Raw genomic sequence first — 24,642 nt, forward strand, 5'->3', positions numbered from 1 at the left:
GCAATCATCATTATGCTTTTCCCCAATTTTGATTCAAAATGTTATTCCCTCGTCTCATACAATGATAGAGAAAAAGATTGTTTCTCTTCCATTTCCAAAACATCAAAACAAATACGCACAAAAAGGATATGTGCTTGACTGAGAGAAGTTGTTACTTCCTGCTGCTAGAAACAGAACAGCTGACTAGGACATCCTCTGTCTCTCTGTCTCTCCCTCTCTCCCTCTCTCCCCCTCTCTCTCTCTCTTCCTCTCTCTCTCTCTCTCTCTCTCTCTCTCTCTCTCTCTCTCTCTCTCTCTTAAACTCTTTCATAATCATCACATTCATGGGGCCTTCATTTGGCTGGACTGAGGGAATGTCATTTGAACTCTGCTTTGGGAGAATATCAACTGGAACTATTAAACTGAACCTCAATTGTTCTCGTAAAAGACCCATAGTGAAACACATCTTTGGTTGTTCTGTTGTTTCAGTTACCGTCCGTCTTTTTTTTTTATTTTTTCGTCTGGAGACTCACCAGATTGGCTCTAAGAAAGACAATGACTATACAAATGAAGCCAATTTCAGGCAAGCATGCAAAAGCATGAACCTTGAAAACAAAACTGGTGGACAGTTTCCCAGATCTGGTTTAAATTTTTTACTTAGAAGTGTGCACGTCTGGTTTTGATTGCCGCAGAGCAGGCCAAGTCTCTCCACCCCCGTTTTTGATCTGACCAAAAATAAACAAGTAGCCTATATTTTAAGTGCCATCAGGTTTTCTAAATTGTAATGTCATTTTACGAAAAACCTGATGCAACTCTACATTTTGACATTATATTGAACTACACTTATAAGTCGATGTGTGTGTGTGTGTGTGTGTGTGTGTGTGTGTGTGTGTGTGTTGTGTGTGTGTGTGTGTGTGTGTGTGTGTGTGTGTGTGTGTGTGACTCCATGACTGTGAACAATGTAGAAGACGGATTAGTGGAGGACAGATGGATGGATGGATGGATGGATGGATGGATGGATGGATGGATGGATGGATGGATGGATGGATGGATGGATGGATGGACGGACGGACGGACGGATGGACGGATGGATGGATGGGAAAGACAGTTCTGGATTCCACACCACCTACTCACTTCCCATTCTCTCTGTAGACTGATGATTTCCTTCCCCAATACAAGTAGTGAACCCCCCCCCCCCCCCCCCAAAAAAAGCTTGTTTTAATTCCTCTTGAAAACATATTTCTTGTCGTCATCATCAACATTAACCTGTGATATGAAACCATGAACTTGTCTACCTCTCCCCTGTTTGGATATGAGTGACCGACCGTGCGCAGCCTGTGGCGTTCAAATGAACAGATCGTTCACGACTCGCCCATCAGCGTCCGGCTGCTCCAGATGTTAAACAACACGGAACTCCTGCTTCGACCACTGGACTGCACAAGGTCTGACTCCTTCTCCTCTCTTTTCTCCTCTCTTCTCTTTCTAACAGCTCTTACTAACCTTGTATTTCTTGGACATTCTAAACTAGATCAACACTCGCTTTAAAGCTGGACAGTTGTCTCCCTAAAGAGCACGTTATTTCATGTTTGCGCCAACGCTTGAGTGGATCTGCGGTTTTCGACACTCCCAGTAAAAAGGCTATTTGTTGTGCGTGTTGTTAAACGAAGTGCAGACTCCACCTGTGCACAACCCAACATCTGTAATTGTGACTTTTTAACAAAGCGTTCTGGATGTATTTGTCCCTAACATGAGGTATGTAACAAAACTGGACATCTGTTGTTGTTCTGGGAGGTTTTATAGGTAGAAATGACGGAATGGTTTGGTTGTGCTTTTAGTAACTACCAATCCCATGAGCCCCCGGTACTGTCACGGATTTCAGGACAACTCGTCCACAGATGAGATTTCAGAATTTTCTTTGGAGAAGATAAATCCTGTACAATGTACTTTTACATATTGTTATTTCTAAATGATATTGTATTTCTTTTTCACAGATGTCCATATGTATTTAGTATGGTATGATATGGTTTTGTTGCTCTTTGTTTACCAACAAGTGCATGTAAATACATTTTTAGGAATTTCTTTTGATAAAAAGCTCGGATGGAAGCCGCATATAAATATCCTGAAGTCAAAATTAGCCAAAAACATTGGCATAATGTGTAATATCTGATCAGTATTAGATCCACTCAACTTATTATATAACTTCCTCATTCTTCCATATCCGAGGTATGGTGTGGAAATATGGGGAACAAATTCTAAAACAAACATTGATTCTATTTTTTTTTTTTAACTTAGACTCATAAATCAAGCTGATTATTATGCCCCAACAAAGCCTCTGTTTGCCATATCAAAGATGCAAAAAATACATGATATTGTCTACCTTTTTGTTTAAACTATACTTAAAAATCCTTCCAATTCTGTCAATTGATTCAATCCTTCAAATCAATAATGCTGACAAAATTAGTCAGGAGTCGGGACAATAATGAAATATATATCTTTTTGTGTCAAATATACTTAATATCTTATATTTCTTGTTCAAATACACTTAATAATCCTTCCAAATGTGTCAAATATACTTTGAAATCCAATCTTTCAAATCAATAACGCTGAAAATATTAGTTGTGGACGAGATATCTGGAATCCCATGAACGAGTTGTCCGTGCACCCTGTCACGGCTTCATCATGGGAGTGACACCAGGCCCCCAGACCGCTGCTTCAAAACAAAATCAAGGTGTGTGTGTGTGTGTGTGTGTGTGTGTGTGTGTGTGTGTGTGTGTGTGTGTGTGTGTGTGTGTGTGTGTGTGTGTGTGTGTGTGTGTGTGTGTGTGCGTGTGTGCGTGTGTGTGCATAAATAATATGGGCGAAAAAGAATAGTAAGAATAACAATAAAGAATTGATCCCCCTGGTGATCAATAGATGATAACTTTTTTTCATAGTCAACCTTAACTTCACACCCGAGGAGCAGTGAGCTGCCACAGTGTGAACTTGAGAACCAAAGTCTTGCTTACGGGTAACCTGTTTACTGTGGGATTCAGACTGGCGTCTCTAATGTCGAGCTGACCTCTGTGATAAATATATACATTGACAACTTATCTGTGTTTTGTCCTGTCTTTCTAAATCTGCTGTGTACTATTTCAAGAAAGTACAATTTACAAGCGTCTACATCAGTGTAAAAAGAAAAAAAAGGATTTTATTCAGGAAAGAAAAATAGAACTCTCATTTGTGGAAAAATAGAACCTTTTATCTTTTCTTACATGAATGCAATGTACTTCCATTGTGTAGCCTCTTTTTATGTGTAAACAGTTGAAGCTGGTTTGCAGGGTGGCACGCACTGACCTCAGTGTGGGCGTGTTCACTCAGCCCTGTTTGATCAGGACAAGAGTTCACTTCAGGGACTTTCTGGAATAGTTTGCTTCATTTTGGTACGTGTGACGCTCCCCTGAACTCTGATCCGGACCAGACAAGTGAACTCTGATTCATTTGAAAACATGGGTTTTGGGGTGCATTCATATTTCCCTGTTTGATCCGGACGGGCGTTCTCTTCATGGAGAATCTGGGAAAAACCATTTAGTTTGGGCAATTTCGAACACTCCCGCGAACTCTGAACCAGATCGAACAAGCGATCTCTGGTCCCCTTGAAAACGTGGGTCTCGGTTCACTTGGGGACAATCTTTCCAGCGGGCAGGGTGAGAGGACATGACATAGTGCGCAATACGTTCTGGGTAGTAAACGAACAAAGCTCACCACGCGAATAAAAAGAAGCAGACTCAGAAAGAAAAAGTTGGAAAACATCTGGAGTTGGAAATCTTTCCCAGAAAGTGAACTCTGGTCCGGATCAAACAGCTGGTGTGAAGGCAAACCAACCAAATCCCAATTCTGTTTACTTTGAATGTGTTGGTTTGTCAATAGATGTCTGCTGAGATCTGTTCCCTGAGTGAAACAAATGGGAGCCATGGAGGCCTTCAAAGCTCCATAGTGGGGGGCAGCAAACCCTTACACCGCTTTCTGAAGGGGCAACCCAAGATTATTGGCGTGAGAAACACACACACACACACACACACGTACACACGTACACACACACACACACACACACACACACACACCACACACACACACACACACACACACACACACACGCACACACGCACACAATTTTGCATTGTTGATGCAAAGTAAATTCTTCATATTCACTTGAACTTCAATGATAACTACGACTGGCCTGAACCTTCTGATCATAAAACATGTCTTTGCCTCTAAATCGAAGACTTGACTTTTGTTCTCATAGTAATGCATATTGTGAGCGGGGGTACACGGCTTCAGGCCCTTAAAACTGTACTACTGCACTCTCAGAAATACATTTATTAATTTATTCATTAATTTGTCTTGCAGACCGTTGTTCTTATTTTAGGCTCCTCTTTAGTCATCGTCACTCTTGCGGCCATGAGAGACCTCCACGCCATGCACATTTGGTCAAGTCTGCCAACGACCTTCGTGCTGGGAGCAATGGTATAGTAGCAGTGCAACAAGTGTATTATTTCAGAATGAATCTTTGAACAGCTGTGTTCATGGACTTGGATATGTTGAAACTAATTAAGATGAACCAAAATAAATAATGTTGCAGGTGAATCATTGTTAATAATGTCCTGCACCTCTTCACATATATTGTATGAATATCCTGTAGAGGTTGATCTGTACATCTGTGATGATTCAGGTGGTTTGTCACATGCCGAGCTTTGTCTTTCCTCATTTTCCAAAATTGTTGCACGAATACTCTTTTGAACTCATTCCGGAGCCTGGCAGCAAATTCCTGCCAAAGTGCAGAAGATCCGCGTGCATGAATTTAAGGGGTGCCGTGAGCAACACCTCAAATAGCTGCATGTGCATATTCTTTTTGGAGAGCTTTCGCAGCACTCACATGCACATATTTTGTCCTGTGAGGAGAAAATCTGCTCTGAGCCTGCACACAGTGTGAAGGAACGCACACTTGCTGACACTTGCTCTTCAAAACGTTCCTCCACTTGCTCACAAGTACTTTTCTTTTGATGATTTTGTGATTGGTTGGATCGTGTGCAAATTGCCTCTCCTGACGCTCGAGCAACAATGGCTGTTGTTCAGAGAAAACTAGTTTTGGGGCCATAATGATAGCTTGCTATTTCTTCTGGTAACAGACTCTTCTGGACTAAATTCCAGAAAGAAAACATACATTTTGATCAATATTGAGATCACAATTATATGACGTCAACAGTTAATAACTTTTAGGAAATTGTCCAAATATGGAATTTTCTTTTTTTTGTAACACTCATCTGAATAGTGGTGGATTTTCTACAACCTTAAACCTTAAGCTGGAATAAATTACAGTGAGTTTGACCTTCGAGGGAAGAATGAAAGCACATAGCTGGAAAGGAAAAGGATGTGATAGATTTCTAACACCATAGAAGTGTTGATTACAGTTCGATAAACAAACAAAAAACCAAAATGTTCCAAATGTTTCCAACCCAAATCACGATTTCAATTTTGACCAAAGTTTGCCTTGTGTTGATGGAATTTGTTCCAAATGAGACCAGGTTATGGAAGAAATAATAAGTAGTTTAGTAAGAGTAGACATTGTTTAATAAGCTGTCTTAATTCTAAATTTAAGCATTACAAAAATGATGCTTGGTAAATTTTGGATTACTATCTATTAAGTACACATTCAGGTAAAAACTCCACAAATTTAGTTTTCAGGTGTCATAATAGACAAGAAAAACCTTCTGGAAGCCACATACATAACGTGTACAATCTGAACGAAATAAAGAAAAACATTGTCTATATTATAAGTCACTACATATTCTTCACTGCTCACTCATGATTCCATATCTTTAAAACTATGTGGATGTTTGAAGTAACATTATCATGTTCATAACCCCCACCAATGATAAACAGAAAACACCAGTAACGATCATGCATATTCAGAATCTGAACACAGTAATGGAACGTTGTTTGTAGCAATGCTCACATATGAAGCAAATAATACATTTTTGTAATTGATAAAATGGGAATAAAGTGTTTGCAAGTAGTTGCACAAATTGCACAATTGTGTGTGAGAAGGCATGGGCTTTAATAAACATTTACTGTCTTCCACTCCTTTTCAAACATGTTTTGTGCATAAGAATATTCCATCCTTAGTTTATATTATAGTTTAGAAAATTAAGTCCATTCATTCATTCACTGCAATGCGATAATGAGTTTTCTCATGAAGCGCTTTCACAGCTTCAGGGCGGATCCAGTCTCACACAGACAACAGCCAATCACATGTCAGAATACAGTGAGGTTCAGTTCCTCCCACTTACTCCCAAGAAGGAAAACTCCCTCACGAAGGACCAGATGAAAGTTTTTCAAGCAGATTCATTATGACAGCAGCTCATTCATAATCTGACAAGTTTTGCATGAGTGCTGTGAACGGTGTCACTACCATCATCAGCTTGGCTGATGAGCTCATGGTTCACTTATATTCCTGCACATGGATCTGATTTGCGCTCACACATTTTGGCAGGGCTTAGCCGCCATACCAGAAAAGTGCCAACAGAATGCTGTGGATCAAATACCATGCAATGCAGTGCTGATGCTTTTCTCCTCATTTGTTCGTAGTTCATCGCAAGTGGGATTTTGTATATTGTGGCAGATCACAACCCCACCAAGAAAACAGTAAGTCCTGTTGTCACACTGCTCTCTGCCCCAAGGGAGGCCTGCTTCACACTTTGAAGACTAGTGTTCAACTTCCTGATTGTTTCCTCTTCCTACAGGTCACCATATCATTTGCTCTGAGCATTTTCTCAATACTGGGGGTGGCATGGACAATCATCCGTGTCCTTCCCCAAATTGGACATTATTACAGCTACCGCTACAGATTTGAAACATACTATGAATACAACGTCACAACAGAGATAGAGGTACCAACGTCAATCGGAACAAGTGAAGTGAGTATTTTTTTGCTTATTTAATGGAACCATTCTCAGTCTACTCTAAAGCAGGATATATTCTAGTTTTCTTCTGAAGGGGGGGGGGGGGGGGGGGGGGGGGGGGGGGGCTTATGACAGCTCTGCTGAAAAATGGTCCAGAGTGTCTTGAAACAGCCCTAAATGTAAGCTTTAGTAAACAGAAAAGTCTTGATTCTGGCCATAAAAATAGAGACTGTGTCAGCTTCTCTAACTGAAACTGGGAGCTGGTTCCACACGAGTGGAGCCTGATAGCTGAAAGATCTACCTCCCATTCTACTTCTAGAAAACCTAGGAACCTCCAGTAAGTCAGCACTCTGAGAGCAAAGTGTCATCTGGGGTGATATGGGACTACCAGTTCTGTAAGCTACTATGGAGCCTGGTTGTTAAGAGCTTTATAGGTTAGGGGGAGGATTTTAAATACTATTCTAGATTTAACTGGAAGCCGATGAAGGGAGGCTGGTAGGTAAATTGGGGACATAAAGTACATTGTCCATTGGTTTGTGTGTGGTGCTCGTGTACCCAACCCTGCAAACCTAACGCGGATGAAGCAAGTTAAAAATCATGGATATAATATTTGACTGTTGTGTTTTTGTGCAGGATATGGTGACAGCAATTGAAACAGTCTTGGTGTTCCACAGTTTTGTTGGAGCAGTTGTTTTCATTGTAATGTCTGCTCTGGCTGGAGCAGCCCTGCGGTCAACAAATAGCCAGGTAAAAAGACAAAATCACAGACAGACTGACAGTTGTGCAAGTCACACTGAGAGGCTGTTTCACATCACATTAAGGCCTAAACTTGATTTGTAACATGACAATCACTTACTTTGTGCCTTTTTTGTTCTTCAGGCCATCTTGGTGATGACGACTATGCCGACTGAAACACCCACTGAATAGCAGCCATGAGAGTTCATCCTGCATGCAAAAGAATATCAGACAAGCTATGAACCATGGCAGATTGAAGAGTGTCTCCCTGTGAGCCTGTGAGGGCATTTCAGGTTATGTTAACCACTTCACACATGGATTTTATTGTCATTGTGTATAATGCAAAACACACACACACACACACACACACACACACACACACACACACACACACACACACAATATATATATATATATATATATATATTTTTTTTTTTTTTTTTTTTTTTTTATTTACATTTATTGTATGTAGACTATAATCTGGCTTTTTTCTAACTATTGGTTTATTGGTTAATAGGCCATTGTCGAGGGCTCTGTAAATGTTTGTACGCTATTTACTTATGTTTGATAGATTTTAAATCATGTTTCAGGCTACTTGATGATTACAATATACCCTCTGTTTGGTGTTTTGACGGCTGATAATTCCAGGAGGCAAACATCTACATCTTTGGCCAATAAATGTTAATCGGCTTGTCTTAACGTTCTCTGCTTGCTTTACGCTACTTGGCAGTTATTGTGCTTCTGCTAAAACAGTACAGAGCAGTGCAGCCCAGTGTGGATTTCCCATGAGAGTTATTAGCTGGTTCCTCATTATGAGTCAGTTCATTAACCTTGCAAGATTATTTTTGTGATTATAATATGTGAGTAAAATGAGCTTGAAGCATCACAATTCTCACTCCTATGGTTTCTTCACTGAGTAATTACCTCAAAAAGGAGAACTGATAAAAGAAAGCACTTTCTGCTCTCAGTAATGTTCATATATCCTAAACTATGTGAGATGCATATATTAAGCAGTAATGATGCAGTACAACAGGTGCCTTTGCATAGACATTGCAAAAATTTGCTTTTTGATTTCAATGTCTCAGATGTCTTTTTCTTTTTTCTTTTTGAGGCTTCAGGAATATGTGACATTCAAAGTAATAAGGACAACTAGTAATGGTTTCTATTTTTACACTTCATGCTTTATTTTCCACAGCTGTTATCTGAATACAGATACACAATAACCCAGATTGTTGTGCTTGTCTTAGCCCAGCAGATGTGTGACAGCTATTCCATGTCAGGTCAATAAAATTACTTGAAAAATGTCTGACTATCTGTGTTCCTTTTTCACTTCGCCCAGACAGAAATCACGGGGGAAATAGGGTGTGAACTTCCTCAATCTCTTACAAAACAAATGCTCTGGACAGTTATTTCTTTTTATTGTACCCATCCCCCAAACATTGACATGAAATTTGAGCTCCTTCTTCCTCAAGTAAAGAAAAAATCCTTACAATGAGAGACACTTTCTTTGGCCAAATCTTAAACAAGAGAGAGAAACTGCAACTGTGAGATCCTGAAAGAGTTCTATCATAGTCAACCATAGAACTGTTGTTCCTATAAAGCTATTAAAAACAGTTTTCAGAGTCAAAACCGTCAGTGAATAACTTTTGGCATATTCTCATCCGTCCAGGCATTTCAATTGATCAGGACAGCTGGACTTGGTCAGATCTCTTTGAAGACCTTTTGTCCCTTATGTTAATGACTTCATTAGATCATGTTCACAAGACTGAAATGACTAGAGGGGTCTCTAGTCATTTCATATGCCGAATGTGCGCCGTACAACTCCAAACAAACAAACACAACAAACATTACCATTAGTATAGTAAATGAGAAAAATCCCTGTATAACATTTCAAACTCATACAAACGACGATGTTTACCTGATTGTTTTCCCAGTGACTACAACGTTTTAGTTTTTGGGGTGAAAATGAACGAGTCGTCCACTGATCGCACATGAACGGGACACAGTTCCAGATGTGATAAACAACTTTGCGCCGGGCTACAGTTCCGACAACTGGATGACACGAGGTCTGTGTTTCTCCGCTTTTCTACCATTTATTTGTGGTAATTTGTTATTGATTACTAAGTATGAATTATGTGCGAGCAGGCATGCGTTAACACCGCTCGCAGACGTTTTTCAAGTCTGCAGCATCGACAGGCTGGACTTCAGACAGATGTGGGCTTTACTGAGGGATCGCAGTTTGTTCTGATCGTGACGGGTGACTTTAAGTTTGCAGAGGTGTACAAAATTGATGCAACGTTGATAGTCTGCTATGAGCATCTCTGCATTCCCTGCGTCTGGAACGGGCTTAATCACCCCCTGACAAAATGAAATGAAATGAAATGAAATGAAATGAATAAACAAATATGTGGAACTGCACAAACTGTATACCCAACACGAGCTGTCTGTTTTAACACAAACTTTTTCATAACTAAACTCCTTTTTCACAAAAATTTAGGTTTATGTTTAGTGAAAACAGTATTGCAGAAGCACAACGTGCAATGAAAATGGTTGGAGTTTTAAAAAAAAAAAAAGGATTTTGGAGGTGTGTAAAATATACTGCAGAGTGGCCAAAATTTGACACTCGCCTGTCTTTTACACAACATGCTCACTGTCCACAAAAAGGCCCAACAGCGTCTCCACCTGCTCAGGAAACGGAGGCCTTTTAACATCAGCAGAGACATTTTAACACTTGTTTTCAGATCACTCATTGAATCCACTCTCAACTACAACCTGTCATCCTGGTTCAATTTCCTCACTACTACCACCAAAACAAAACTTTCCCGCATAATAAATCAGGCCAGTAAAATAACCAGAATACCTCAACTGAGTGTGACTGAACTTTACAGGGCCTCCGTGGTGAGGAAAGCCACCCTCATCACTGTGAACACTGAGGACCCCTCCCACCCCCTTCACCACTCCTTCATGCTGCTGCCATCAGGCAGACGATACAGAACCCCACTGGCCCAGAAAAACATCTACAAGAAATCATCCCCTTTGGAATAACTGTTCTTCACAGCACAAAATAGGCTGCACTGCTTTTATCTGTTGTGTGTGAATGTGAATGAATGAAAAGACAAATTTCCGTTTTTACTAAAGAAGAGACAAAAATATTTCTATCCATCCCTCCATCCATCCATCCATCCATCCATCCATCTTAACTGATCAGAGGAAAAGCCAGAAACCATTGCCGAGCAGAAAATATCTGCCCCCTCTCCTCTAATGGTGGTAAATTCTGTCCATTTTGAGGAGTTGGTTCCTCTGACTCACTCAATAAAACGGATTCACTCCAGTCCGTTCATTATCTGGTTTCTGGAGTACTCAGATAATTCAAGTGATTGTGTGAACAGCATAATGTGAAAGGCTTTATCTAATAATTATTGGTTATCTGATATTGACAGATTGAATCAACAGGTCATGATTTCACTAATAGTCCAATGCATTTGTGCTTGTGTACCTCATTTATCAGAAACAAATGACAGAAATAAAGATTTCTGAAGTAAAGTTGAAATTGAATGTGAAATGAACACCCTCAACATAGCTGACACCACATATGTTGCCATAGCTATTCCAGGACAAATGTCTTGAAAACAAGACAATCCTACATCCAAACCTTCATACATGCTCCAAGAAAACCAATAATTGACAGAGACACGTAAACTCGGGTACTTCAATTATCGCATGTCTGAAGTCTTTGGACAGTCGGAGCAGAGTAGAGTTGGTGGGTAGAATTCAGGGGTTCAGGGATTCTGAGTCATCTGGTTGGGTTCTGCCGAATGCACAAGACGTCAGTCAGCACACTCCTGAACTCAGATTCATTACAGTCGGTGAACTGACTCATGTTAGCAGACTAAGTGGAGACACTGTGGACTAAAAGATTCCAATCATGAAAATGTACATACATCCGGCATGTGATGTAATTATGTTTTAATCAGTATAAATGTCTGTGTGACAATGCCCCCTTACCACAAATGTATCCAACGATTCCCAACAATGAGCACTTGTTCATGACCATAAAAATCTAATTGTATGTATTCATTGCTGCTACTGCAGTGATCACAGTCTGTTTCACTGCATCACATGTGTACAGTATCTCACTCGGTGGGACGATCGCGGTAGGTTTCAGTCCCGCAATGATTTAATGCCGTCCAGCAGGATTCTCTGTGTGCATTTACACACACGTCCACCCATATGAGAGCTATAACTGGGAAGAGCCTGTAAACTTGAGTGCCCGAAGCCTACATTTGCCCTATAAATGGTTCAACCTTTGCTGGGAGTTCCAGCTGCAGTAATATGTGCAGCAGCTGGAAAGTGTCCTATTGACCTACTGACAGAGACACATGGTACTCTTCTGGTTAGGAAATCACATATCTTCAACAGTGGGCCAGCCTCTCTCCCCTTATATGCAATTCAGTTATTTTCTATCATTTTCTTAATATTCTTTGTGACATTTCAATAAATGGATCTTTTGTTTTCTTTTCTAGAAAATAGGAATTACAACAACAGCTTAGTTGGAGGAATTATTGGTCTCGTAAAGTCAATCCTAGCTGGAGCTGCCTTGCAGTTGTCCAATAGTCAGGTGAGAGGACACATTATAGACACCTGGACCTGTGTACGTCCCATTGAGAGATTTTCTCAAAATGTTTGTTGTTGGTCACAGATCTTTATCTTGGTTTGGCGCATGTGTTGGCAGACAATTTCTAAAGGACCATTGACTAACATGTTGTAAAAGGTTATTCCGGCTCATCTTTATTATAATTCACCTAAACTTAAGTCTAATTTACTGTTTTTTTTATTTTAGAACTGAACTCCTGCCTTCATCTTTATTTCTTCAGCAAAACTGTGATTTTAAAACAACCCTGATAATACTAATGATAATGTCTAAATGAACTACTAATACGTGCAGTAGAACTCTAATTAATTCACTGTTATCACCCTTTCAGTTTGTTTTTTTAACTTTCGAATAGAGATATGTGATCTTCTGTTGCACCCCGGCCGCGACACAGCATACACGGAGCCTCATAGCTACCCTTGACATTTTTCCTACCTTACACTCATGTTTCACTGTGGAGTCTTTGGCACTCACACGTTGACACCCACTGTACTGTCCTCACTTAGAAGGGACAGCATGTGAGACATAGCAATCATAAATTTCCCTGCACAGGCAGTGCAGTGTTATGTGTGAAGAAATTTAGTGCCAGATGAATACGGGTACTAAAAGTTCGGTGAGGTACATGGGACTAAGCCATGTGCAGTTGGCTACATGAATTAAATAGCAAAAGTGATGAAATCATGTAGAAATTAGAGCTTTGTGATTCTTTTGGATTGACAAAATATTGCATTACTGTTTGTAAATGGGAAAGGGAATTATTGTTTCCAACGATTGATATTCATTCATCTTATTCCTGCTTAATCCCAGTTTGGGTCTCTGTAGCAAATTCTTGTTGATTATTGACTGGTGAAGTCTTGAGTCAACAGATCAACAAAGGATAACTGTTAATTAACTTAACATAGACTCATTGGCACAGAGACAACAATCAAATGGCTCACAGAAGAGCCCAGGAAAGAGCCTGTTGCAGAACCAAACGAAAGGTGGTGCCTTTCTTTGTTGCACAATTGAGGATAGGATGTAGAACATCAAACAAGCAACCAACAGCGTTAACGTTCAGCAAACGCAAAAAATACTTTTTATTTGTTTGTAGCCATAACTTTATCTCTTTCTTTTAGAGTTTAGCTATTAAATGCTCACTAACTAATACATAACAAAGGATATTCACTTGAAATAGCTGCCAAAGTTATAAAGTGCAAACCTTAAAATAAGCTGTAGCTCACAAAGTAAGCTTGATCAAGCTGAGCAGGGACATTTGTGCAGGTTTCTTACTATAAGCCACTTCAGTTGCATTGTCACATTTAGCGGAATATGTAAGTGACACGTTTCTATAAATGTAGTTGCTATTCTGCCACTTTCCTTTATTTCCTATTGAAAATAGTCGGGTCTCATTGCATTGTTGCTAATACAATGGTAGCAACGATAACTGGCCTCTGAAAGGTAAAAAGGTATAAACACCCATGAATTTTAACTTTCAACTTTCTGTTTAGTGTCCATCGCTCGTCTCAAACTGAAGAGTTGTGCTGCTTTTGCAAGTCATTCCCAAAGACACAACGCTGGTGAACACGCATGTGCTCCGTGACTCGGTACTGACGTGAAAAGGTCATGGGGCAGCGTGGACAGGGGAAGGGACGAACGCCAAGGTGACTGCGCACATGTCGATTGAGTGAGCCTCGCTGGCTAAAGGAGCGATCACACAAAGTGCACTGGAAGGAGTGGTTAATAGGAGCTGACTGATGCGTTGATAGATTTTTTGGCATGCTGGCTGAAAGGGAGGAAGGCATGCTAACAGAGATGGTGGGTGACATAGAAGCTTGCACAGAGTCTGACACGCCAGAAGGTGAAGCGACTGTCCACGAACTGATCTGGTTGTCACCGGCTTTAGAGCAGGAGGCCTCCTGCACAGTCACCGCTTTGTCAGCTCCTGTCATGGTTTGGTCTTCACCAGCAGGAGTTCTTCCCTCAATATTAGTCAGCCGTGTTATATATGTGTCTCTTTGACCATCACCTTCCTCTTCGCCGTCAGATGTGCGTCTGCAAGACATGAGTAGCTCAGCAGGCTTGGTGCTAATGTCCAGCAGAAATACCTGTTCCGTAGCCTCCATCGCATCGTGATACTTGAGGGGACTGAGACCCGAACAGGCAATGGTACAACCCTCCTCTTCATCACCTGACCTGTCTGAAAGATTGAAGTAAGCCTGAGAGTGTTTCTCATCACAGTGTCCACGGGATAAGTGTAAATCCTCATCTGGTAGGTAGTGATAATGAAGATGCCCCCTGTAGTTCTGACTGACAGCACTGTACATGGTGTCATGAATGTTGCTATCCACAGACATCGTCAATGTTAGTTGTGGTTCTGTGATGATTTTGTCAGGTTCCATAGATGTGTGACATTTGATGGAGGTACAGCCAGTGTTGTTATCCAAACTTGGAGCAGGCGGAAACAAATCAGCGTGTCCTTTGTTTTCTGTATTTCCATCATGTAAATCACATTTCTGCCGAATAGAAGTGGCATCATTTTTACTTCTCTCAGCCCAGCAGATGTTTGACAACCGATGTGTCTCAGGTACATAATTGCCACACTGGCTGACCTGTATATCTACTTTGGCTTCACAGTTGCTGGAGTAGCTGTGTTCCTTTTGTACTTCTCGCTCAGGAATATAATCCTCACAGTGAGTTTCTTCTCCAGAAAGAGGAGCAGCAGGTCTCGGGTTCAGTGAGTGCTCCTCTGTTGCTGTCTCCATAGAAGGACTATAACTCTCAAAATTAGTTTGTTGTTTGTATTTGGATTGGAAGTTATAAAAATCAGTTTTCTTATTCTGTAGCACTGAATCGTCTTGAGGACACTCTCTTTTATTCTGCAATGGATCACTAAGAGCATGCTGAGTATTACCGAGGGTAATATGGGATGGCCCATCGTTCAGACGTTCATCATTGTGTCTGATAAAATCATCTGGGTTGATACTATTGGCTTGTTCCAGCTGGGCTGATCGATCTATATTCGATTTGCAACACATATCCTGTGTAACACATTGATTTGAACCCTCTTTTTGATCCTGACTCAGTGTACCAGTTTGGTTTTCATTGTGTCTTTCGAACATTTGTTCCTGTGCCTCATGTTGTATTTTATGTTCCGCAGTAATATCTTCAGCGGTGCCGTCATTGTTGGCACCTGTGGATTGCAAGACAGAAGTCCTGCTGAGGCTGAGTGAAGCCTGGGACACTGGTTTCTGAGGAGGCACTTGTGCCAACTGGATGGCCACCTTACTGCTGTGACAGATAACAGGCACTGCCCCACAACAGGATTGTGATACTGTACATGAGCTTCTTCTGTCCTCACCCTTGTGCTCCTGACAGATCCCTGATTTTACTCTCTCCAGTGAGTAAAACATATCTTCCTGCACCTCTGTGTCCATGTTAGTTATATCATTGACTTCAACAGGGCACCGGATATTTTGAACGAAATCCTGAGGTATCCAGTGAGGTTTGGCCTTACGTTCAATGCTTTTGAGCATATTACAGCCGGCACCTGCCTCACTTGAAGTGCTTGCATCGCTTGTTTCTTTCCAGTAGTTTACACCATGTTTAGTATCAATTCTGCTTGCACTTGTTTCTATTTCTTTACTGGAATCCATGTGGACAGACGTTTCTTTAAAAGCTTCCATATTGGATAAATACTGATGAGCATCTTTCTCCAGTAAATCTCTCTTGCTCCGAGAACTTGAGGTGTGTGTCTCTTCAGGTCCTCCAATGGCATTGATACAGGATGCTGATTGCAGATCACAGAAATTATCTGTAGATTTTGTATTCATGTCCTCGTGGGGCAAGTTTCCATCTCGAGCTAAATCGATCACATTTTCTGCAAACCTCAACTCAGTTTGACAAGCTCTCAGAGCTTCAATCAGTTCATCCATCTGCAGGTAGCAGGCCGCAATCAGCAGACTGTGATGTTGCTGCTGGATTTGATTGTGGGGTATAGATCCCGTATAAAGGTAGTCTAGAAGAGGTGGTAGTACAGAGTCAGAGAAATACGGGGCCTGCAGTTCCACCAGGACACCAGTAGAGGACAGCATGGATGCCAGCACTGGACTGGAGGCTGCAAGTACACACCTGAAGTGACAAAGAACAACTCTACTTGTGATGAGCCATTACATGATCGACATTTTTTGAAGAGGATGGATACAATTGTTATTTTGGTACAAGTATATGTGTTTGGTTTGCAGTGATAACAACCAGTTTAAGTTGATCACCTGTGTGCCGGATGGAGTCGACCTGGGTTGTCTCTCAGCCTGAGCACACAGTCACAGAATTGATCTTGTTTTCTCTGAAAATTCAGCCTTGTCATGAGCAGTACTGCACGGTTACTAACTTCCTGGGCACAAAGTGCCACCTGGGGAGGACAAGACAGTTAGTAGTAGTTCTTTTACTTTCACAAAGAAAAATCTTATCATACTCATGAAAAAGCTGAAACCCTTTTCTAAGAGTCCTTTGAATAAAAAATTCAAGTTATTTGAACAACGACACAGGCTTTCGTCAGCTAAATGTATTCTTCTGCTAGAATTAAAAACATTACTACTCACTGATATGCTTGGAGTCTGATTAAAGTTGGGAATATCAATACACCTTTGCAGTTTATGCTGACATGACATCTCAACAGTATGCTTACAATAAACATCCTGTATTGACTGACTCCTCAGACCAGCCCATGACATCTGCATAGAATCACTCTGTATAGATTGGACTATTCTGCATTCTTCAGTCACCTCTCCAGTTTTTAAGTCTGTCAAACAGTATGTTGGTCAACTGTGTGGAGAGCAGCTCTAAGATCCAGAAAACACAAAAAAATGAAAATCTAGATGTGTTGCTGCTCACGTAGATGTCATTTGGCACTTCAATGGATACAGGTTCAGCCCTGTAGTTTCACCTGTATCCAGAGTTTCAAGTCAAAGTCTGTCCTTTCACAATTGCTCTATGTGAAACGCTTAACTGCTACAGAGTCAAAAAATGTTCGTGGTCGAATAATTCATGCGGTTGTTCAACCTTTATTTTCAGGCACTTTACTTTTCAAGCCATTTTCTCACAGTCCTTGCCTCCTCCGGCAACTGGGTCTCCGGCTGAAAACTGTTTGCTGTCTCAAAGTAAAGTTTTGTTCCTTTAAAGAGCTCTACCAAAATGTTTCTGTCAACATCAGTATTCCCAGGAATAGTGCTCTTTGTAGAAGTATGTAGAAATATTCACGAAAGTAACAGGTGTAAGAAAAGAAGCAAAGCAGAAACTAGGAAGAGCCAAGACAACATGCCTGCACAGTAGCACAACATAGAAACTGTTTGCAGATGTAGAAATAGACGCAATCTTACCTCCATGTTATGTGGAGAGAGGAGCAGAAGATCTTCGGTCTCTTGTTTGCAAATGAATGGAGAGATGAGCCTCTGTGGAGGTTATATGGTCCCGGTTTCCTATGTATGTGCACAGGCTCATACGGAAAGCAATCACACGGTTTTCATATTGAGAGCGTGGCATGACGTGGAGGGACAGGTGCATATAAGGAGTGCCGGCATCCAACGTCAGTGTCTCCATGGCCCGTTATGGAGGGGGACTGGGCCCCAACCCACAGAGAGATCACAGAGCTGTAGTCAACAGAGCGGCTGTTTCTACACACATCACAGGGGAGCGCCATCAAAGAAGTTAGACTGTTTAGATTGGAACAAATGTGCAATAAATACCAAGCTGTCACACTGAAAAGCAGAATATAGACAGCCATTCAGCCTCATAAAGTGAGAGTTCCAATCTATTGTTTCTTTTGGAGACGTCAGGACTGCACAGTGGTGTAGTGATTAGAGGTCTCACCTCACAGAGAAAACATGATTCTGAGCTTGCTGCATCTGCGTACAGTTGCATGTCGTCCCTGTGCAGGGTCTCATGTCCGGCTAAACTGGATAAAGCTCGAGAACATGAATATATGGGAAGAAGTCAAAGCTCATTTACAAAATTTTTGTATAGCTGACAGTACACTTAAACGTTTTGAGTTAAACCCTCAATAAGAAACAATTATAAATAGGTCAGTATGTTTGTTTGGCAACATTCAATCTTCTGCAGTGTATGTGTGCATCTTTTTGCCCTTTTTGCCTGGTTTGAATGGCTTGTGAAACACTTTGAAGGGCCTTTTGTCTGCAAGGTGCTGTGCAAAAATGATTATTTGATTGCCTGATCACACGAGTCACACAAAAAGTAAACAGGGAAATTTAAAATGACTGCAACTGCTTCTATGTATTTTGATTCTACATGGAAAAGCGTTTCCAGTGTCGTCCCTCCATGACAACTCCCCTTCAGCTGACGCTTTGTTGACAACTCCATATTAAGCCATTTCTCCACCCTTCGACACCATGTGCTTGTCACGCCTTTAATTCTCCACAGCGCTCTAAAGTTACAGTCTGTCCACAGGCCACCAGCACATTTTCCTTGGCAACTGTACAATGGAAATACTACCACAGGACACAGGATCAAATTGTACACCTTTTGAAATGAGGGTAGAAGCAATAATAACTTACTACGCAATTTTGATGCCATGTAAAAATATCCAAAACATGCAAGGAGACTTCTTTATTGTTACTACTTACTTTGAGTCAGATGAAATTGATTTGTAATGTTTAACTGCTGTGTTTATTTGCAAGTGTTAACATAAAAGACACATTTTTTCAGGCAATAAAATATTACAATATGCATATAAAGTGTAGATCTTCTTTAAGTTCACACCAGGTGAGCTCCAATGCATGTCATTCATCTGTAGCTGTGTGCCTTTTACGGTCACATCATTCCTGTGTACGTGACTGTAAAAGGCACACAGCTACAATGTGCCAAGCAGACCTGTGGCCCGCACGTACAGTGTCCCTGTGTGTTTTCCACACATATGCTTGGTACATCGCGGCTTTGATTGTTTCCGTTCACTCGCTGTGCATTGGCCTCATGCTGTACATCGTGCTTGCAACAGGGAGACTGTTTACATGTAAAAAAGAGACATGGTGCTTGTGGGAGAGTGAATGTAGGTCTGTGTGCACCAGCAGAAATCGGCGGAAGTGACATTTTAGGTGTCACAAGAGCAATCAGTCCATCACAGTAAGTCGAATCTTGCCTTTTTTCATGGGAGTCAACTTGGATCAGCTCCAGCTCCCCCCGTACATTAAGTTGTATTAAGCAGGAGAAAACAAAAAGTTGGGGAAAAGACAAACTTATCATAATTCACAAAATAGAATCAAATGTTTAAGCCAGATGATCTACAATGCAAGTGTTCTGTCTTTGCCTCTCTTCAAGATCCATGTCCATCACAACGGTGGGAATATAAACGACTCACACAGCCACAGTGTGCCAAGCAGACGTATGCCACTCGTGTAAGTTGGCACAGTGTTTGTCACATATGCATTTCACATCGTGGCATTTAGTGTTTCCATTCTCAAGATGCATTTAGCTCACTTAAAGAAAGAAGAAACTTTAATAAACTCCTTGGGGAAATTACTTACTTATTCCATCCTAGTCAAGTTAACCTTAACTCCACATGCTAGGAGCTGTTTGCTGTCATGGTGCACGGCTTTGCAGTCCCCTTCTCTAACCCACCACTACACTCATTGTATTGTACCACTTGCATACGAATGGGAGGATGATGGAATGTTGGGCAATTTCAACTTTTGAGATTACAAAAGTGTAAGTGTGTGTGCAACAGCAGAAATCACTGCAGAAATCACAGCAGAAACCCCACCAGCTGTCCACCACAAGAGGTAAATGATGAAAGTGCCTTTTATCATGTGAGTCAGTGGGTGTCTGCTCCAGCTCTCCAGTAAAATAACACTTTAAAATACATGGAAAATATTCTAAGGTCATTCAAAAATACTCAAAACATAAAATGTACAATGCATATCACATGTCTCTCTTTGTTCATGATCTCCGTTTGCCTGTACAAGGTTCACACAGACACAGTGTGCCAGGCAGGCATGCGTCGCTCACGTATTGTGGCACTGTGATTGTCAGATGTTCACTTGGCACATCGTAGCTCTGAGTTTTTCCATTCACTAGATGCATAGTGACGGAACTGATGTACTGTAACAATTGCATGTGACAGGGAGTTTTCTTGGGCTCAAAGACAATTGCAGCTTTTAGTGCTTTAAATTACTCTAATGGGTGTGTGTTCAGACCTGGAAATCAAAAAGGAGAAGGCAAAGTCCCCTATTTGTATTTTTCACTCTGGAGTCAGTTGTATACGTACATCGATGCATCTTCTATAAACCTTTACCTTGTTCAGGGTTGTGGGTCGCTGGAGTGAATTTCAGCTAACTGTGGGTCAGGGTAGGGTGCACCTGGGCAGGTCACCAGTCCATCACAGGGCAAAAATAGAGAGACAGACAACCACACACACATTCACACCGAGAGGCAATTTAGGGTCACCAATCAATCTCACATACATATTTTTTGGACTGTGGGAAGAAAGCCAAATACCCGGGGTGAAAATGTAAACTCCACACAGGAAGGCCCGGCAGGTATCTGAACCCATGACTTAGTGGTCATCACTGTTCCACCGTGGCCATTGTAGAAACCTGAATAAGAGAAATGGATGGAGGAGATTAAAGATCATTTACATAAGCATATGGCTTAAGCATATGGCACTTGGCTTAACATATAGTTAAGCCAAGTGATCTATAACACTGTCATACTATAGTTGACCGAGCTCAGGTATTATACTACTTGCACACAAGACAGGTTGAGTGTCTCCCTTGGGAATAAAGACAGTTGCCGCTTTTGGGACGGCAATGGACTCTCTGGACAGGCCACCAGTTCATCACAGGACAAATCCAGAGAGACAGAAAATCACACACAGTCACGTTCGCACCATTTGACAATTTTATCAATTACTGACCAGGAAAAGACAAACGCCTGCAGAGGAGAACACGCAAACGCCACACAGAAAAGGCCCCTAACCAGACTCAAACCAGGGAACTTCTTGCTTCAAAGCAAAAATGATATTTGGTATTTGTGGTTTTGTACAAAATAGATATAGATAGAGAAAAAAAATTTTCAGATTGGCAAAACATTGTGGTGTGTTTTTTGGTTGTTTTTTTTTGCACAAATGCATTTTGTATTTTTGTGGACATGAAACTGATACCTGAGGCTATGCTTACTATTTTTATGAGTGACTCATCTCGAGCCAAAATTCCCTGGCAAATGTACATCGTGGCTCAAAAGGACCACACTGCAGCAGAGCAGCTGTATGCTTATATGACACTGCTGAGGCACAAGCTACAAGAACATTGCACACTTCAGATGTCCGAAGTCCCTGAGCACTAGTACTACCATACCTAATATAATGTAACACTTTCCAGGGGGATGTAAGGTGTTTACTCTGCCAGCAGGAGCCTTGCAAGGACAGACAGGGTACTTTAATCCAGCTGTAAGGTACACGTGCTATTATTTGAGAGCTGGAGGCTGCAGTCTGTTCCAGCTGCTCCCAGGAGGGGTCACATACTGTACATTATAATGGGAGCAACAGGCCAAAGTCTGGAAATGCTGAAAGGTCTTGAAATCACTTTTGTTTGTTTTTAACTCTGCAAAATATTACTCTTAAAGATATCTGTAAGTACAAATATGCCTGAAAAAAAGTAAATATTAATGATTGTTTTTTTGTTATTTCTACAATCAAAATTAAACTCAAAATACTGAATCATATTTTTCATATCGAATGGGATAACTATGGTCTCTTGTTAAAAAAAAACAAAAAACCTTAATTGTATGTATGTATGTATTTTTTTTTTAATTCTCCATTTTTTTGGGACTTACATGCCAATAATAAACAAGCTTTCACTGCATGTGTAAGAATTATAACACACTTTAGTTTAACTGCGAGCAGCATGCTGGATTGACTCCAGGAAGAGGAGCTGTACATGTTGCAGCTAATGGAGATCAAAATAAATACAAATACTAGTTTCACTTGGGTTTTTTTGCAACAGTAAAAAGTATAAAGTGCCTGAAGCCATCTTATGCTCTGACACCCACAGCTTTACACTCATTTCATTTAGCGATGTGAACAGGAAAGACACAGAAAAGTCAAAAACATCATATCATTTTTAAATGATATAAAGTTATATAAGGTGTGGTTCAAATCCTTCTGGCCCATCGTATATTGGTCATGTCATCATCAAGGACCAGAAGGATTTGACCAACACCTTGTGATCAGCGTACAGCTGTACACGCAGTGGGAAAGTCAACCTTGTGACTGCACATCAGACAGGGCCGATTTAAAGTCGCCTGTCTTTTCTCAGCAACTTCCCATAACTCTATGCCTATCTATTATGAAGATCATTATGCAAATACATACCGTCAGATGATGAACATTTTTAGAGAAATTACAAATATCAAATGACAAGCAACCTTCGTCAGACGTCATCCTCAGGGGAGCTCCAGATAATTCTATCAAAAAGTTGGATTCTCTATCCTACATAGCAAAGAAATGCATCCTACTCAACTGGAACCAGCAAAGACCCTCAACAACGAACCTGCTTAAACTAATTCTGACTGAAACTCTGAACTGAAAAAGACATATGCTCTAAAAACCAAAACAAGGGAGACGTCTCACAAAGATTTGGAACCTTCTTTAGACCTCTGGCTTTAACGGAATATAAGGACGCAGATTTGAAACTCGTTTCATATGACAAAAGAATTACATATTGTGACCATGGCCTGCACCCTTTCATTATTTTTGTTTTGTTGTTTGTTTTTCTGGTTTTTGCTTGTTGATGTTTTGTCCCTTTTTCATTTTGTTTTGGATATATGTTTGTAAAAAGTTCATAAAAGACAAATAAAAATAGAATTGGGAAAAAAAAAAAAAGTGGGATTACCTGGACCAATACGGATGGATTACTGACATGCAAAATGGCCTGTTTCCACATGTTCCTTCAAATGAGTATCACAAGATGAGAGTAGAGCATAAACAACATTTTAAAAAGACATACTTTCACTTTTCATGCATTTTAACAACACTGCAATGAAATGCAATAATATTTTGCAGACTTGTTAACCAACTAGTCTTAAAACATCTCTGCTGCAAAAACATAACTTTTCTAATAGAGAGTGTTTGTCACTTTAAGGATTACAAGTCTCCATAAAGGACCAGTGTAAGTACATTTCAGTTTGTACCACACGCACGCACGCACACACACAGCCACTCATTGGTTCTGCAAAGCAGACAGTGCAAGACTCCAGCTGTTTATTTCTTGTTCCACTTCCATTTTTACACCTGTAACATCATCTCACCTTCTCAATTTTACACATCCAGAACATCGCAGTTCTGTGGTATTTTTAGCTCGGTGGCATGATATTGCACACACCCATCACAACATTAACAAACGGTAGCTACAGCACAGCTGGTCTGCTGCCAAATGTACCCGAGAGCCGAACATTTAAACTGGGAAACAGGAGCGGCTGAGCATCTTGGTGGCCTTGGAGCTGCGATGCATACCAAACACTGAAAAGTACAATGTCCCTGACTGAGCTCTGCCGTGGGCTGTTTGATCCAGTTCAAATATCTATATACGAAAAAAAACCTTCGTATGACTTTGAAACACATTAAGCTGCAGGAACATTGCTCTGCAGCAGGGGTCTGCAACCTTCACAACCAAAAAGAGCCGTTTATGTCACTTTCCACCAAATCAAATTTAACAGGAGCCGCAAAACACATTTCTCTTCTAAAATGAGACGCAGCTCTTTTTTATCAACACATACTGTGTCTATGCTGCATTTATGCATTTACAGTTAAGGATGGTAAATATTTTTTTAGATTTTAGCTGGGTCAACTATTTTTGATTTTTTTTTAAAGCAGTTTTTTGTTTTATTAGGAGAAATCCTAGTCTTTTTTTATTTTGAAAGCCATTTTATACACACACACACACATATATATATATATATATATATATATAAAAAGTAAAATATAAAATAAAATAAAATAAAATAAATAAAATAACTTCCAGTTCACATTTTGAAGGACAGGAGCAGCTGTTTCCTGTCTATTTCATGTGGTTTCAGCCATTTCCCCCCCCCATTCTAGTTGTACATTTTTTAAAACCATTTTTAAGCCTAGAGTTAAAAGTCCTTTTGAAAATGACTTTATGTGCATAAATTAAATGAAAACAAGACCAAATGTTTATTCAGGTATAATTTTGTGAAAGGCACACGGAGCCACTACAGAAGGGCTCCAGAGCCGCAGGTTGCAGACTCCTGCTCTGTAATGTCCAGTATCAGTCTGACAACGACCAGGAGCTTCACTTTCCTCTGAGCTACTTTTCCATGCCGGTGAGAGTTTACTAG

General features: G+C 40.6%; 2 protein-coding genes across 4 annotated transcripts; one reads left to right on the top strand and one right to left on the bottom strand.

Moving 5' to 3' along the window:
* Nucleotides 1-1,279: 1,279 nt before the first annotated feature.
* LOC308125377 (uncharacterized protein) lies at nt 1,280-8,037 on the top strand. Of its 3 annotated transcripts, none has more exons than XM_080489061.1 (7): nt 1,280-1,421; nt 3,886-4,008; nt 4,366-4,482; nt 6,604-6,660; nt 6,759-6,932; nt 7,551-7,664; nt 7,797-8,037. In XM_080489061.1, exons 2-7 carry the CDS (start codon nt 3,886-3,888, stop codon nt 7,842-7,844), a joined length of 633 nt encoding a protein of 210 aa, XP_080345187.1. In that variant the 5' UTR covers nt 1,280-1,421; the 3' UTR covers nt 7,845-8,037. The 3 variants fall into 3 exon arrangements, with proteins under 3 accessions (XP_080345187.1, XP_080345189.1, XP_080345188.1); XM_080489063.1 differs by having other exon boundaries at nt 1,303-1,421; nt 7,592-7,664; XM_080489062.1 differs by lacking the exon at nt 1,280-1,421 and adding an exon at nt 1,473-1,731.
* Nucleotides 8,038-13,351: 5,314 nt separating this feature from the next.
* Nucleotides 13,352-17,764, bottom strand: LOC308126837 (uncharacterized protein). Its single transcript, XM_080491493.1, has 3 exons — nt 17,658-17,764; nt 16,551-16,690; nt 13,352-16,410 (listed from the first exon to the last, which is right to left on the bottom strand). The coding sequence occupies exons 1-3, from the start codon at nt 17,661-17,663 to the stop codon at nt 13,806-13,808; spliced, it is 2,751 nt and encodes a 916-aa protein (XP_080347619.1). The 5' UTR covers nt 17,664-17,764; the 3' UTR covers nt 13,352-13,805.
* Nucleotides 17,765-24,642: the final 6,878 nt, after the last annotated feature.

Source organism: Lipophrys pholis (assembly GCF_963383615.2).
Source record: "Lipophrys pholis genome assembly, chromosome: 2".
Lineage (NCBI taxonomy): Eukaryota > Metazoa > Chordata > Actinopteri > Blenniiformes > Blenniidae > Lipophrys > Lipophrys pholis.

Bases quoted from the DNA above. Each gene is read 5' to 3' on its own strand.
- LOC308125377 (XM_080489061.1), top strand. From the start codon at position 3,886: ATGTCTGCTGAGATCTGTTCCCTGAGTGAAACAAATGGGAGCCATGGA. The intron at 4,009-4,365 runs GTGAGAAACACA...TTTGTCTTGCAG, and splicing joins GGCAACCCAAGATTATTGGC to ACCGTTGTTCTTATTTTAGG. The intron at 6,933-7,550 runs GTGAGTATTTTT...GTTTTTGTGCAG, and splicing joins CGTCAATCGGAACAAGTGAA to GATATGGTGACAGCAATTGA.
- LOC308126837 (XM_080491493.1), bottom strand. The intron at 16,411-16,550 runs GTGATCAACTTA...TTGTCACTTCAG, and splicing joins CGACTCCATCCGGCACACAG to GTGTGTACTTGCAGCCTCCA.